Genomic DNA, 16,195 nt, shown 5'->3' with positions numbered 1-16,195 from the left:
CTCCTTCTGGTACTAGAAAGGTCAGTCTCCAGGCTCCCCGCTCCCTGCGCCTTTAGGATCAACGCATTCCCCCCTCCTCTTCTCCCTCAGCTTGGAATGTGACCTCTGACCATTCCCAGAAATAGCTGAGGTCCCCAGGAGGGCTCCGGAAACATCCCTGGGAACTCTGTTAGAAATGGCTTCTCTGAAGCTCCCGTCCTTGCTACCCACCCCCCAAACATATGGAGGCAAGATTTGAGGGGGAGGCAGAAGAGGATGCGGCCGGCTAGGAGGAGGTCTTGGCTTCCCCTCCTGTCCAGTGGGAGTGACAGGAGCTTCCTGGGGGGGTGGCGCCCAGGCGTCTGTTTCCAGGGTTCCGAACGAGAAGGCTTTCCAGCACCTGTGGTCATCTTGCCATTCATGAAACATGGAGACCTGCACAGTTTTCTCCTCTATTCTCGGCTTGGGGACCAGCCAGTGGTAAGGGGCATTTAATCCTCCAGGCCTCAAGTATTCATGGAACACCTACCTAGCAGGTACCCAGCACTGCTCACACCCCGGGGAAGATCACTGTGACCCCGAGCCTGCCCTCACGGAGCCTGTCTTCCAGCGGGAAGACCAGGCAATAAACAAGCTGAGGAACACATAACCGAGATAACTTAGGTGCTAGGCAGGAAATGCAGAAGAATGAATGATAAGGAGTCCAGTGAATGGATTCAGTTAGACTGGGAAGGCCTCGCTAAAGAGGTGGCCTTGAAGGAAGAGTGGGCTTGTGAGGCACAGGGTGATTGGACAGGAAGCAGACCAAGCCAGGGCTCAGTGTGGGCACAGGCTCAGTCGTGAGAACAAGCCTGGTTTGAAGACCAGGAAAGAGACACATCGTATATGTGGAGGCGAGAACAGTAGGAGATCCTAGAGAAAGGCAGGAGCAGATTCTATAGGGCCCCGTAGGCTATGGAAAGGGGTTGGGTTTAATTCTCAAAGCCATGGGGAAACCACTGGGGCAGAGCAAGGCATGCACGGAAGGGAAGGAGGAATGAGAGGAGACCGACCTTGGGGACTGCGATGACCTCCCTCTCCCCCATCTTGGCCCCCAGTTCCTGCCCACTCAGATGCTGGTGAAGTTCATGGCAGACATTGCCAGTGGCATGGAGTATCTGAGTACCAAGCGATTCATACACCGGGACCTGGCCGCCAGGAACTGCATGTAAGGTCAAGCCTTTGGGGATCCTCACCTTCCTCAGAGAGCTCCCACCCTCCTTCCTAGGATGAAAGCAGGGCGGGACCCTTCAGGGCAGGTCAGAAATCAAGACCCATTTAGAAAAGTCAGCAAGGGCCAAGCATGGTGGTGAGTCCAGGAATCCCAGAGACTCAGGAGGCTGAGGCAGGAGGATCGCAAGTTTGAGGCCTCAGCAATTTAGTGAGACCCTGTCTCAAAATAAGAAATAAAAGGGGACGTGCTGGGGATGTGGCTCAGTGGTAGAGTACCTCTGGGTTCAATCCTCATCTCTGCAAAAAAGAAAAAAGGAAAGGTCATCGAGGGAGTCTGGGAAGGCTTCCTCAACCAGGGACACCTGAGTTGATATCTTGAAGAAGAATGGAGGACAAAAGAGATGGGGTTGGGGAGACAGATCAGTGCATAGCACGAGGTGAGTAAAGTGGAGGTGTGACATGCAGGTCCCATCTGTGTCCCCTCCCTGCTGAGTGTCTTGCCTGGGACTGCCCTTAGGGAAGGGTCACATTGGATAAGGAAATCAGATTCCTCGGCAGTAGCAGGCAGGAAATAGCCCAGAACTGGGAGTAAGAGGAGGTGCAGAGGGAGCGGAACCCTAAGCTTAGATTCTGAGTCTCCTGACAAGGTCAGAGTCATAGAAATCACAACTGGAGAATCACAGAACCTTCTGAAAAGGGCATCGTATTCACAACTCTCAGGAAAATGGAAGTTTCTCCCTGCCCCAACTTTTTATTTTAAAAAATTTCGATCTTAAAGAAGTTGAGAGAATCATACGAGTGACACCCCTGTTGACATTTCTCCATGTTCCTTTTCTTCTCTCCCCTCAACCATTTACAAGCAAATCCCTGAGATCATGATCCTTCATCTCTAAATCTGAAGTGGGTAGCTCCCAAGAATAAGGGTTTTCTTAATCTTATCTAATCACAGTTCTATTGTCCCAACTAAGAAGATTAATAACCATTCTGTCACATAAAACATGCCACATTTGGATTCTTCCAATTTTATTCCATTTTTTTTTTAGTACCAGAGTTTGAACCCAGGGATACTTAATCATTGAGCATCACATCTCCAGCTATTATTATTATTATTATTATTATTATTATTATTATTATTATTTTATGTTTTATTTTGAGACAGGGTTTCCCTAAGTTGCTTAGGACCTCACTAAGTTGCTGAGGTTGGCCTTGAACTTTCGATCCTCCTGCCTCAGCCTCCTGAGCCCTTGGGATTACAGGCGTGCACCACTGCACCTGGCTACAAGGCCTATTTTAGAATAAAGGCTTGAGTGTCTCGTGTACACACATAGATGGATGGGATGCACAAACACGAAACACAATATCTGCCTCCTCAAAAATGTGTGCTCAAAAATAGCAACACTGTTTACAGTTGTTTCCCCTCATGATTCCGAGGCTGGCTGGGAACTGAGGCTTATGTTGCTTCCTTCACCATGGGAGAGTATGGTACAGAGCCCTGGGGCTGCCCTTGAGGAGCCACACTGGATAAGGAAACCAGACTCCCCAGCAATAGACAAGTAGAAATTCAAAATTCAAAGTATAGTTTCTACTGAAAGCTTATTGCTTTTGCAACATCATAACATCAAAAGGCCCTAAGTGGAATCTTTGTAATCCTGGGACTATCAGCACAAAAACAAAGCAAAAGTGGAAAAAACCTAGAGGGGTGCTTACTGGAAGGAAATGTGTTTCTTTTTTTATTTCATTTTTATACTTAACATGTTGATATATATTTACATTCACTAAATACACCTTAGCAAAGTGCAGCGGTGCACACCTGTAATCCCAGTGACTTGGGAGACTGAGGCAGGAGGATCACAAGTTCCAAGGTCAACCTTGGCAAGCTAGCAAGGCTCTAAGCAACTTAGTGAGACCCTGTCTCAAAATAAAAAATAAAAAGACACCAGGCGCGGTGGCACACTCCTGTAATCACAGCAACTTGGGAGGCTGAGGCAAGAGGATCACAAGTTCAAAGCCAGACTCAGCCATTTAGTGAGGCCCTGTCAGCAAGACCCTGTCTCTAAGTAAACTATTAAAAAAAGGACTGGGGATGTGGCTCAGTGATTAAGCACCCCTGGGTCCCATCCTCAGTACGACAAGAATAAAATAGAATACATCGTATGTGCAGCTCAGTGAGTTTCGACGTGTGTATTGACTCACGTAACCACCACGGAAGGAATATTTCTCAGCCCCAGGAGACTCCTTTGTGCCCCTTCCCAGTGTTTTTCCCTAAGCAGCAGCTTCTCTGTCACCAGCACTAGTTTCACCTCTTCCTAAATGTCCTATAAATGGGATCGTGCAGCGGGTCTCCCCATATTGGGCTTCCTTGACTCAGCCTAACACTTTTGAGATGGTGTGTGTTGCTGTGTGTACCAGCAGGTTTTTTTTTTGTTGTTGTTGTTGTTCTTTTTAGATGTACATGACAGAAGAATGTATTTTGACGTATTATACATACATGGAGTATAACTTATTCTAATTAGGATCCCATTCTTGTGGTTGTACGTGATGTGGAGTTTCACTGGTCGTGTATTCATATACGAACATAGGAAAGTCATGTCTGATTCATTCCACTGTCTTTCCCATTCCCCTCCCCCTCCTTCCCTTCATTCCCCTTTGTCTGATAGAAAGTACTTCTATTCTTCCTACCCCCCTCTCCACCTTATTGTGAGTCACCATCCACATATCAGAGAAAACATTTGGCCTTTAGCTTTTGGGACTGGATTATTTCACTTCACATAATAGTCTCCAGTTCTTTCATTTCTTGGCAAATGCCATAATTTTCATTCTTCTTTAAGGCAGAGTGATATTCCATTGTGTATATACGCCACATTTTCTTTACCCATTGATCTGTTGAAGGGTGCCTAGGCTGGTTCCATAGTTTAACTCTTATGAATTCAGCTGCTGTAAACATTGATGTGGCTGCGTCACTGTAGTGTGCTGATTTTAAGTCCTTTGAGTATAGACCAAGGAATAGGATAACTGGGTCCAATGGTGGTTCCATTCCAAGTTTTCAGAGGAATCTCCATACTGCTTTCCAGAGTAGTTGCACCAATTTGCAGTCCCACCAGCAGTGCATGAGTGTTCCTTTTCCCCCATATCCTTGCTAACATTTATTGTTGCTTGTATTCTTGATAATTGCCATTCTGATTGGAGTGAGATGAAATCTCAGTGCAGTTTGAATTTGCATTTCTTTAACCAGCAGTAAATTCTTTCTTTTTCTGGGTGGGATTCCCTAGTTTGGATGGCCTGGCATATTTTTTCTTAATCTGGGTGCTGGAAATGTGGATGTGTTTGTGAAAATTCAATGAGCTCTTCATTTATGATTTGGGCACATTTCTGTATGTATCACATAGTTCAAGAAAACTTTTTATTTTTTGTACTGGGGATTGAACCCAGGAGAGCTTTTACCACCAAGCTACACCTAAAGCCCATTTATTTATTTATTTATAGACATGGATTTAGCAATTGCTGAATTGCTGAGGCTGGCCTCAAACCTGTTATCCTCTTGCTCCAGCCTCCCAAGTCACTGGGATTACAGACCACCACACCTGGAGAGTCCAAGAAGACTTTAAAAATCAGGGAATTAGGGACTGGGGTGTGGCTCAACAGTAGGGCGCTCGCCTAGCATGTGCAAGGCCCTGGGTTTGATCCTCAGCACCTCATAAAAATAAATAAATAAATAAATAAATAGAGGCGTTGTTCCCAACTACAACTGAAAAATAAAATATTTTAAAAAACAATTTTCAAAAATTCAGGGAATTAAACTCAAGAAGCCTAGAAAGGACCTCAAATCCGGCAAAAGCCAAAGTTGGAAGGGTTCTTAGAGACCCCTTGTCCTACCCTCTTTATACACATGTAACTAAAACTCAGGCAGTTCCCTCCCAGATGAGGGCAAAGGTGCTGGCAGCAGATCCCCACCCCGAGGCAGGACAGTGAGGGCAGGAGGAAGAGCTGTGTGTGAGAGCCAGGGTGGGCTTCAGGGTGGAGGTGGCTGAGGCCCTGACCCTGGTCCCTCCCCCAACCTGGGCAGGCTGAACGAGAACATGTCCGTGTGCGTGGCAGACTTTGGGCTCTCTAAGAAGATCTACAACGGGGACTACTACCGTCAGGGACGCATTGCCAAGATGCCCGTCAAGTGGATCGCCATCGAGAGCCTGGCTGACCGAGTCTACACCAGCAAGAGCGACGTGGTACATGTGCCCTCACCAGAAGTGGGGAAAAGTGGGGATTCAAGTCGTGGGGTGGAGGGCATTGGGGGTGTGCCTGGGCAGCTGCAGGTGCGGGACTCACAGGGCCATGTGACATTCCGGCACAGGGGTGTGTTTATATGACCTGGGTACACATGGAGATGTGGGGGGCACAGCAGTGTACACATGCCTGGGGAAAATACGGATTCATGTGTGCATGCATGGTGGCCATGTGGACATTGAGGGTCAGAGAAGCAGTGGTGACCACGTGTGCATGTCTACAGCCTGGTTGTGGGGGTGGTGACACATGAGATCCTGTGACCACTAAGTGTGTAAATGTGTGTATGGATGGATGTCTATACATCCGCAAAAATCACCCAGACATGGATGTACGTATGGCACAGTGTTTCTATGAACACCTGTGATACACCCCCAGTGGGGACTGTGGACACATTTGCACGCACGTGTGAGTGTACCCCATACCTGTGTATCGGGAGGCCTTTGTGTAGAAGAGAACCTCTAATTGCCTTCCCTCTGCTCCTTACAGTGGTCCTTTGGGGTGACAATGTGGGAGATTGCCACGCGGGGTCAGACCCCCTATCCAGGAGTGGAGAACAGTGAGATTTATGACTACCTGCGCCAGGGAAACCGCCTGAAGCAGCCCGTGGACTGTCTGGACGGCCTGTGAGCACGCTAAGAAATACTCCCCCGCCCCAGCCCCAGAACTCACTGCAAACCCCTGAGCACCCACAGATGGCTCTCACATCTCCAGGCCCCTAGAAAACCTGCATGGAGTCCCTCAGAAAGAGACTCACTTGTTCCTGGCTCCACGCCTAGCCAGCTGGTGTTTGGTGGGGGGTGAATTAGCTAAAAGGTGCGCTTTCCTGCTTTGTCTTGTGTGTGGAACACAAGCTGGGCCAGTTCCCTCTCTCTGCAGCCAGGAAACCTGGGCAGTGTGTAACTGCCTGCTCACCCTGCCTCTGGAACCCCAGAGGCCTCCAATTCATCCCAGGCTCCTGAGCACCCACACTCCCCTCAAATGTCCCTCAACACCCAGGACCCTACGCAAAACCTTCCTGTTTGTTTTTATTGATCTTCTCCAGACTCTCAGGTCTCTCCTGAGCTGTCTGCAGGACCCTTGAGGACACACTTAGCAAACTTTGCAGCATGATGGTATAAGAAGGGCACTTTAAGGGTAAAGAGAGGATGTTGCTCAGGTCAGGAGGGGGCAGCCTACAGACTCCCTAGGTCCCCCTCGGTTACTTTAAGAGCTGAGGAGAGTAAGAATAATAGCTAACTTTTTTTTTTTTTCTTTTTGGTACTGGGGATTGAACCCAGGGGCATTCCATCACTGAGCCACATTCCCAGCCCTTTTTTTGTATTTTATTTAGATGCAGGATCTCTCTGAGTTGCTTGGGGCCTCGCTAAGTTGCTGACACTGGCTTTGAACTCAGAATCCTCCTGCCTCAGCCTCCTGAGCTGCTGGAATTACAGATATGCTCCACCATGCCCAGCTATAGCTAACATTTTTATACAACTTACCAGAAGGCTCTGTTTGGGGTGCTTTGCATGTACTAACTCATTTGATCCTTACCACAACTACAGGGAGTATATAGGTATCATTATTATTCCCATTTTGCAGATGAGAATACTGAGGTCCACAGGGAGTATGAGTCACTTGCCAAATGTTGCACAGCTGGTGGGGTAGATCTCTTTGCCCCCGAATCTAATCTTAAATCAACAAGCATTTACTATTTCACACCATTTCTGAAACTCAGGATCTGGGAACAGCTTAGCAGGGTCTCTATGGCTTAGGGTCTCTAGTGACATTGCAGTCTAGATGTTGGCTGCACCCAAAGTCATCTGAAGACGGGACAAGAACATTGCTTTCAATGTGTGGCACTCACATGGCTGAGACTGGAAGCCTCAGTTCCTTGCCATGTGGCCCCTCCATAGTGCTGTCAAAGGAAGTCGCAAAGTCCTGCCCACACTCAAGGGAGAGGCTTTGTTCTTCATCTCCTCCCCCTCCCAATACTAGGGATGGCACCCAGGGGTGCTCTAATACTGAGCTACATCCCCAGCCCATTTTATTTTTTATTTTTGAGACGGGATCTCAGTAAGTTGCTGAGGCTGGCCTAAAATTTGTGATCCTCCTATCTCAGCCTCCCGAGTAGCTGGGTTAATAGGTATGTGTCACCGTGCTAAGCTAGTCTTCATCTTCGGAAGGAGGAATGTCAAAGAATTGACATATCTTGAGTCGGTACAGCTTATAACTGGCAGAGCCAGGGTTTGATGCCAATTTCTGCCCTAGAGGAACACATTATTAAGCTCTGCTCTAGGAAACCCTCACCAGAACACCATTCCAGACCTAGAGAGGTTCCCACGACCCTTCCCAGTTCCTGAGTCTTCTAGGACTCCACCCCCACCCTGGAAACTCTCAAGAATTCTCAAATCCCCATAAATGCTCCCAAAGTGCTGAGGTTCCCTTTAACTCTCAGGCCCCTGGGTGTCCTAAAACGTCCCCAAACCCCCAGAATGCACCCCTTCTGAGCCCCTGTTCAGTCTCCCACCCCTCCCCTTGCCATCCGAGGTACGCGCTGATGTCCCGGTGCTGGGAGCTGAACCCTCGAGACCGGCCAAGTTTTACAGAGCTACGGGAAGACCTCGAGAACACGCTGAAGGCCCTGCCCCCTGCCCAGGAACCTGACGAAATCCTCTATGTCAACATGGATGAAGGCGGAGGTCCTCCTGAACCCCCTGGAGCTGCTGGAGGAGCTGACCCCCCAACCCAGCCTGACCCTAAGGATTCCTGTAGCTGCCTCACTGCAGCCGAGGTCCATCCTGCTGGACGCTACGTCCTTTGCCCATCTACAGCCCCTGGCCCCTCTGCGCCTGCTGACAGGAGCTCTCCGTCACCCCCAGGGCAGGAGGATGGAGCCTGAGACAATCCTCCACCTAGAACTCCCTCTCAGGACCCAAGCTAGGCACTGCCACTGGGGGAACCTCACCCCCCACTTTTCCACTCCAGGCCTTATCCCCAACTGTAGTCCTCTTCCTACCCTTCCCACCCTCATCCCAGACAGACCCTTCCTTTTCTCTGCACCGTAAAATCCTCATCCCTAAGAGGCCATGGTTGAACTGCAATCTCTAAGGGCCCACCCTCCCTCCCCCCCAGGTCTGACATTCCAAGAATCTAGATTCCTATGTTTAAGGAGCCTAGATTCAAAGATTCTAGGTCTCAAAGATGCTATGAGTCTTGGGTTCTAAGGACCTGAAATCCAAAGTCTCTAAATAGTGCTGAGAGTCTGGACATGTAAATTCTAAGGCTGTGAGATTCTGCAGCTTGAGATTTTATGGTTCTAAGATTCTTGATAAGGCCCCAAGTTAGGTTCTAGAGCTCTAAGATTCTAGTTTTAGAATCTAAGTTTCTATGAGTCTAGATTTTATTTTTTTAGAGTTCCAAGTCCTTCAGGTATAAGACTCTAAATTCTACAATTCTAAAGATTCTATAATTCTAGACATGGTAGTTCTAAGGCCTGTTGTTCTAAAATTTGATTGTCTAAGGTTCTTTAAGTCTCAATCTTCTGGCTATAAGAATCTAAACCATAAGGCTTCAAACTTATTTTCTTAAGTTCTGAGATTCTAAATGATGGTTGATTATAGTTTCTGAGGCTTCATGATCACAGATTCTCTTATATGAGATCCTGGATCTGAAAGGCATAAGATTTTAGAATCTGCACTCCAAAAATTCTAAGATTCTAAAAATGGAGATTCTAAGGTCTAATGTTCTAAAATGTGTTGTTCTAAAACTTAGTCTAAGAATCTAAATTCTCTATGATTCTAGATCATATGCTCCAGGATTCTAGATTATTAAACTCTTAAGATTGTAATGTTGGCATATTTCAAGGCCCTGTAAAGTCCTATTGGTCTAAGTTTTGGATCCTAAGCATCCAAGTTATAAGGCCCTCACATTTGTGACTAAGTTCTAATAATTTCTAATGTTGGACACCTCTAGGTTCTGTGCTGCATTCTACCATTCTAGGATTATAGTTAAAGGTCCAAGAATACACATTTCTAAAATCTTAAGGTTCTAGGCTCTGTAATTTAAGATTCAAATATTCTTAAGAGTCTAAAAGTCTACAAGTCTAGAACATTAGGTACAACTGCAACCTTCTAACCATATAGTATTCTGTGTCCCTTCTTCTTAGGCACCTTCTCTTCCTCCTGCCCTCATAGGGGGTGTGCCCCCTCAAGCCTGTGCAATGCATTAGGGATGCCTCCTTTCCCCCAGGGGATGGACCATCTCCTTCCTTTTGGGCCATGCTGCCCCCTTGAGCCAGTCCCTCATTCCTATAGAGTGTGGACTATGATGCCTCCAGAGGGGCTCAGATCACATAAAATTTTGTCAATCACTATTTCGTCTCCTCTTATTTCCATTCAGCTGTGATGTGGCTCCTCTCCCTGACAATTCAGTTTCCCATCAGTAAAAAGAAAAGTTTGGTAGGGTCTAGGAAATCTCTCCTCACTAGAGAGGGTAGAAATGAATATACACACAGGCAAAAAGACACACAGGCAAAAGAAGTTCATGCTCTCAAAACATCAGTGAAGCTGTGCGCAGTGGCCCGTGCCTATAATCCCAATGAGAGTTCCAGGCCAGCCTCAGCAACTTGTCTGGAAAAATAAATAAAGAACCTGTCTGGAAAAATAAATAAATTAATAAAGCTGGGGAGGTACCTCCTGGTAAAGCATCCTGGGTTCAATCCTTAGGATTGAACCTCCTGTCTCCACCCCATCTTCCCCCAAAAAACTTTTGAGAAACAAGCACAAGTAGAGATATTCCCAGAGTCTCTCTCACACACCCCCAAAGTAACAGACACATGAACAAATGGACATAATCAGATCATATCTGGTCACAAATGCAAAGACACAGAAATTCAGACACAGAGTAATAGAGAAATAAAATCACACTGGCATAGACATATTTAGAAAGATATGCACAGGCAGATGCTACCAAGAATAAGAAGAATTTTGAGTCACAGACACAGTAAAGTGACACATACTCAGAGATAAGTAGAATACAATAGGTCCTCACACACCCAAACGTTCAGACTCACATGGAAACACTGGTACAGAACACCTCGATCCAAAGACCCACAGACAGACAGACACCTGCCAAGAGGAGTCCTCTGGGTCCTGTACACAACACTATGTTTCAAGGCACTTGTTCCTGGGTGTGTCCAGCTGATGGAAAAACCCTAGGCAGCGCCCGAACGCCCCCCAGTGGCGGCTCCTGAGAATCGGACACGGTTCAATCCGGGCCACAAACTTTTTTAGAACAAATCGTTTGTGGGGAACTGGGAGGAGAGAGGAAGTCGGACGTGGGCGAGGGGCGGGGTGTCTGGACTGGAACCTCCGGGCCCACGTGAGTGTCTGTCCCGCCGCTGAGTGGGTGCTGTGTGTTTAGGTTGCTGTGGTGTGAGCTTGTAGTGTAACTGTCCTGCGTGTCTTTGTCATTCGATGCTGCCTGCCTGTGCGGGCGTTCGTGGACATATCTACATTGCATTTTGGTGTATTTTCCCCATTTGATGCATCTGATCTGACTCACGCCTGTTTATCTGTATGGTGTGTGCCTTTGTCTGAGTACAGGCTGGTGAGGCTTTCGTGGCCTAAGGGAATGGCTCAGTAGGCAGTGGGCGCCTGCATTGTGTATCTCTGCTTGTTTTTTGTTGTTGTTTTGTTGCGGCGCTGTGGATGGACCCAGGGCCTCTGGAATGCTAGGCTAGCGCTCTGCCTCTGAGTTACACCCCCAGATCCGCATCGTGTATCTCGAGTCTGTAGCTCATTTAAGTGTTGCCTTCTGAGTTCAGAGGCGACAGGTGGCGCAGTGTGAGGCATTGTCACTTTTGTATATATTAGCGTGAGACTTAATTACAGATCCGGTGTTTGAGCTTGTCGGTATAGATGCCAAACAGCCAGATTTACCGACCAGCACTATAGGATGTTCGGGATGGAGATCTGCGAACTTCTGAAGCTCTTTTCGAAGAGGTCGGCTCTGTGGTCGCGTGCAGAGCGTCCGTTTCACGTACGGTACCAACCATAGAGAAAGGGCTGCGAACCTAGGATCGTGGGAAGAGCCGCCTGTGAGATGTACTACCAAAGGAAAGGGGATGCAGTGTCCTTTACAACTTTCCTCCCGTTGTTAACCTAGCCTTTCTTTTCAACCTTTCTGGGCTATCTGAAGACAGATTTTGTTTATCCATAAACAAAATCTAATAGCTTAAGAGTGATATACCTACTTAATCTCTATTCCGTATACCTCCCTCTACAGCTAAACTTGTGAGGCAATCTTCTGAAGAATGGCCAATCTGGTGAGCTTTTCATAAAGCGGTCAATTTATCCCGGCTTTAGTGAAATAAAACAATATTTGCGATTGGTGGATAGATTGTTTTGAAACCGCCCTAACGGCAAGGGGTGGGCCCTACGAGAATTCATCTCTTTCCGGTTTCTTAAAGGCAACAGGAAGGAGGGAATTTCTGCCGACACCGCCCCCCTCCACCCTGCCTCATTTGGTTGGTTCTAGTGATTTTACCCGCTCGGACTCCTCAAGGGGCGGGAGATCTGGATCAATCAGAATGCCTGTTACAGAGAAGCTTAGTTTGATCAAAGGACGGCGGAGGAAAGGCCTTGGGGGCTCTCTTTCTGAGAGCTCATCCTTGATTGGTGTAAGCCGTTACTCCCTTTTCCTCATTTGACCCTACAGCGGCTGGCGCGCGGACGGTACCCAATCAGCACGTGCTCCGCCTCTTGCCTTTTCCCGCCCTCCGCTCCGGCCGCGGCTACAACGTAGGCCAACGCTTCCTCCCCGACAGCTCCGAGCCCCTCTCGGCCGTTCTTTTGAAAACCGCGCTCTGATTGGCTGAGTCTCCAGGCCCGCGCCCGTTGTCCCGCGCGCTGGCCAATTGGCACTCGTTTTGCATCGTACGGGACATAGACGAGGGGGAGGTGGCGGCGGCGGCCATTTTGAGCCGCCGCCGCCATTGGAGTGGGGGGCCCCCCCCTTTCCCCCTTCGCCTCCTGACAGGAAAGGTTTAAGGGGGACAGAGCCCTGGGAGGCCGGGCCGGGCTCGGGGGCCGCCCGGGGGGCCCGGGCCATGGATGTGCGCCGTCTGAAGGTGAACGAACTTCGCGAGGAGCTGCAGCGCCGCGGCCTGGACACTCGCGGCCTTAAGGCCGAGCTTGCTGAGCGGCTGCTAGCGGCGTTGGAGGCCGAGGAGCCTGACGACGAGCGGGAGCTCGAGGCCGACGACGAACCGGGGAGACCCGGACACAACAACGAGGAGGTCGAGACCGAGGGGGGCTCCGAGCTGGAGGGGACCGCGCAGCCACCGCCGCCCGGGCTGCAGCCGCACCCCGAGCCCGGCGGCTATGTCTTGGACAATATTACCAGGCAGAACCAATTCTACGAGACCCAAGTCATCAAGCAAGAAAATGAGTCGGGCTATGAGAGCAGACCTCTAGACCTGGAGCCACTACAGCAGGCCTATCGGTCAGAAGTGAAGACAGAGATGAAGCAAGAAGCACCCCCCAGCTTCCTGCCGCCCGAAGCTTCTCAACTCAAGCCAGACAGGCAGCAATTTCAAAGTCGAAAGAGGCCTTATGAAGAAAACCGGGGACGTGGATATTTCGAGCACCGAGAGGATAGGAGGGGTCGTTCTCCTCAGCCTCCTGCTGAAGAAGATGAAGATGACTTTGATGATACCCTTGTTGCCATCGACACATATAACTGCGACCTGCATTTCAAGGTGGCCCGAGACCGGAGTAGTGGTTATCCACTTACTATTGAGGGCTTTGCATACCTGTGGTCAGGAGCCCGTGCCAGCTATGGGGTCAGAAGGGGTCGTGTATGTTTCAAGAGGAAGATCAATGAGGAAATCTCCCTGAAGCACCTTCCTTCTACAGAGCCTGACCCCCATGTTGTCCGTATCGGCTGGTCCCTGGACTCTTGCAGCACCCAGCTAGGCGAAGAGCCTTTCTCCTATGGCTGTGGAGGCACAGGGAAGAAGTCCACTAATAGCCGGTTTGAAAACTATGGAGACAAGTTTGCAGAAAATGATGTGATTGGCTGCTTTGCGGACTTTGAATGTGGAAATGATGTGGAACTTTCATTTACCAAGAATGGGAAGTGGATGGGCATTGCCTTCCGAATCCAGAAAGAAGCCTTGGGGGGTCAGGCCCTCTACCCTCATGTTCTGGTAAAGAACTGTGCCGTGGAGTTCAACTCCGGGCAGAGGGCAGAGCCCTACTGTTCTGTCCTCCCGGGATTCACTTTCATCCAGCACCTTCCCCTTAGTGAGCGGATCCGGGGCACTGTTGGACCAAAGAGCAAGGCAGAGTGTGAGATTCTGATGATGGTGGGCCTGCCCGCCGCTGGCAAGACCACATGGGCCATCAAACACGCAGCCTCCAACCCTTCCAAGAAGTACAACATCCTGGGTACCAATGCCATTATGGATAATATGCGGGTAATGGGCCTGCGCCGGCAGAGGAATTATGCTGGCCGCTGGGACGTCTTGATCCAGCAGGCTACCCAGTGCCTCAACCGTCTCATCCAGATTGCTGCTCGCAAGAAACGCAACTATATTCTAGATCAGACAAATGTTTATGGGTCAGCCCANCTCGGGGCCGGACGGACATTGTGAGAGTGCGCGGGGCGGGGGCCGGGGAACCCGGAGTCTGGGCCGAGGAAGGGCTGTGGGACGCGGGAGTCCGGCGTCAGAGGTGGGGAAGACGGTCTGAGGATCGGGTGATCCCGCGACCCGCCGCTGACAAGGACCGGGGCACAAGGCCCTCGGGAGATCGGAGGGTGGATCCTAGCGTTCGGTGCAGGGGAGATCGGGGTGGGGGCTCGGTTTCAGAGATGACAAGGACGCGAGCAGGTGGGGCTCCGAGACCGGAAACCGTTGTTTGTGGAGCCTGAGAAAGTCGGAAGGACGAGAGGCTTTCTCTTTGCGATCTGGGGGGAGGGTCTTGGAAATGGTGGTCCTGGGTTCGGAACTGGGTGGGCTTGGCGGCGGGGCCGGCCCAGCGTGTGGACAGAGAGTAAGGAGCCGTGTTCCCAGGGTTGGGGAAGGAATGGCCAAGGGTCCTGCCTGGGCTGGGACAGTTGTGAGGGCGGAGGATCTTGAGTTTGCGGCCGGATGGGGTACTGGGAATTCTCGTGTTTGTTTCTGGAGTGGGCTGGTGAGGTGGAGGCCCTGGTGCCTTTAGATGGGAGCAAATGATCGCCGGAGCCTTTGGTGTTTGGCTGGTGAGCATTTAGAGGATGTGGGAGACCAGCGTGGGGTTGGACTTTGAGGGGCCCACATCTCTCTTCCTGGGCTCGAAGACCAACCTTGAGACAAGCACAACTTGGGCATTTGATGCTGAGAGGTCTGAGAACCTTCTAGTGGGCTTCTAGAGGAGATGCAGGGAACGTTGGATGTCCAGACATTGGCAGGGAAAGGAAAGATGTTTAACTGGGCATAGGAACTGAAGATCTAGAGCTGGGAAGACTCTGAGGACAGATAGCTCCAGGGGTTACAACTGAATGGTTTGGGGTTAACTATGGACATTTTTAAAAACGGGGGTAGCTGAGGGTGGGAGCAGAAAACAAGTTGATGGCATTTGAAGTTGATGAAGTATGTGAGGGGCAGAGAATCCTTGTGTCCAGCATGGAAAGTGTATATAGCTGGTCTAGCAAATGTGGGGGAGGGGAAGCGTGTAGGTTGTAGAAAGAGAAAGGAATTAACTGTTGACTTGGCCTGGGGCCCCAGAGTGGAGTAGGGCCAGTGTTTAGGGGGCTGAGTCTCTCCAAAAGCGAGTTCCTAGGTCCCTAGAAGCAGTTACTTGTGTGCTCAAGAAGTAGTGGGGAAACTCCATCAGCCAGGAGGTGTGAGTATGAGAGCGAGAGGGGTCAGGGTAGATGTGCAGTCCTCTCAGGAGAGGAGACCATGATAGAGGAGAGATTGAATCTGTTACAAAAGGGTAGCTTTCTAGCAGGACTGGAGAATGGGATTGGAAGAGCTAAGGAATAAGTAGAAAGGACTCTAGTGGCCTGGATTTGTGGTGTTACTCTGAAAAAGAGTGTACCTTGAGTCTTGAGGGTAAGGGAGTAAGGAGTGAAATGAGAACACAGAAGAGATTTGGGATTGGCATTGGGAACTCACTTATTCTTGAAAGGTGAGATCTCCTAGAGGAGGCTCTGAGTGCAGATTTGGGATAAAATGGCCTAAGAATTTTTCTAGGACCCTTATGCTGGGAAGACTGAATTCTATGGCACAGACCTATGAAGGAGAAAGGAGTGGCCAGCATGTGTGCCTAGAGCTGAAGGGACCCTGGCAGGAATGCCCAGAAGTGCCTAGAGGGCAGTCCTGGCTTGGCTGTTGTCCAGAAGGGTCTTTGAAAGGAGAGCAAGTTGTGTGCTTTAGAGCACAAACTCTAGATTCGAACTTTATTTCAAATCTGGCTCCAAGACTAGGGAAGTCACTTTACCCCTGTGAGCCTGGTTTTCTTTTATGTAAAATGAGGATAATAACAGTGTCCCCCAGGATAGTTAAGAGCAAAATCACTTGTATGATGGACTTCACACTGGACCTGCCTGTTACTAGGAGGGAGATGTTTTAGAGAGTGGAAAAAGAACCCCAGAATCATTGCTTCTATGGGTGAGGCTGCCTCTGTGGACACAGGAAAGATGCTTGGGGAAAGAGACTCTAATGGGGCTTTGTTGGGTGAAGAACACTATACTT

General features: G+C 49.4%; 2 protein-coding genes across 9 annotated transcripts in view; both read left to right on the top strand.

Moving 5' to 3' along the window:
* The window catches only part of Axl (AXL receptor tyrosine kinase), a 28,884-nt gene extending 19,058 nt beyond the window's left edge, over window positions 1-9,826 (top strand). For both annotated transcript variants that reach the window (XM_015496819.2, XM_015496818.2), the window contains 5 exons: window positions 338-459; window positions 1,077-1,186; window positions 5,255-5,414; window positions 5,959-6,095; window positions 8,002-9,826. In XM_015496819.2, coding sequence (XP_015352305.1) covers window positions 338-459; window positions 1,077-1,186; window positions 5,255-5,414; window positions 5,959-6,095; window positions 8,002-8,353 — 881 coding nt within the window. In that variant the 3' untranslated portion in view covers window positions 8,354-9,826. The remainder of the gene's footprint in view (window positions 1-337; window positions 460-1,076; window positions 1,187-5,254; window positions 5,415-5,958; window positions 6,096-8,001) is intronic.
* Window positions 9,827-12,410: 2,584 nt separating this feature from the next.
* The window catches only part of Hnrnpul1 (heterogeneous nuclear ribonucleoprotein U like 1), a 34,147-nt gene continuing 30,362 nt past the window's right edge, over window positions 12,411-16,195 (top strand). For 2 of the 7 annotated variants that reach the window (XM_048790855.1, XM_048790854.1), the window contains exons 1-2: window positions 12,419-12,837; window positions 14,087-14,106. In XM_048790855.1, the coding sequence (XP_048646812.1) occupies window positions 12,563-12,837; window positions 14,087-14,106 (295 nt within the window). In that variant the 5' untranslated portion in view covers window positions 12,419-12,562. The other 5 variants (XM_015496813.2, XM_015496812.2, XM_048790857.1 and 2 more) reach the window with 3 other exon arrangements.

Source organism: Marmota marmota, unplaced genomic scaffold (assembly GCF_001458135.2).
Source record: "Marmota marmota marmota unplaced genomic scaffold, marMar, whole genome shotgun sequence".
Classification (NCBI taxonomy): Eukaryota; Metazoa; Chordata; class Mammalia; order Rodentia; family Sciuridae; genus Marmota; species Marmota marmota.
This window is presented reverse-complemented; position numbering and strand designations above follow the sequence as displayed.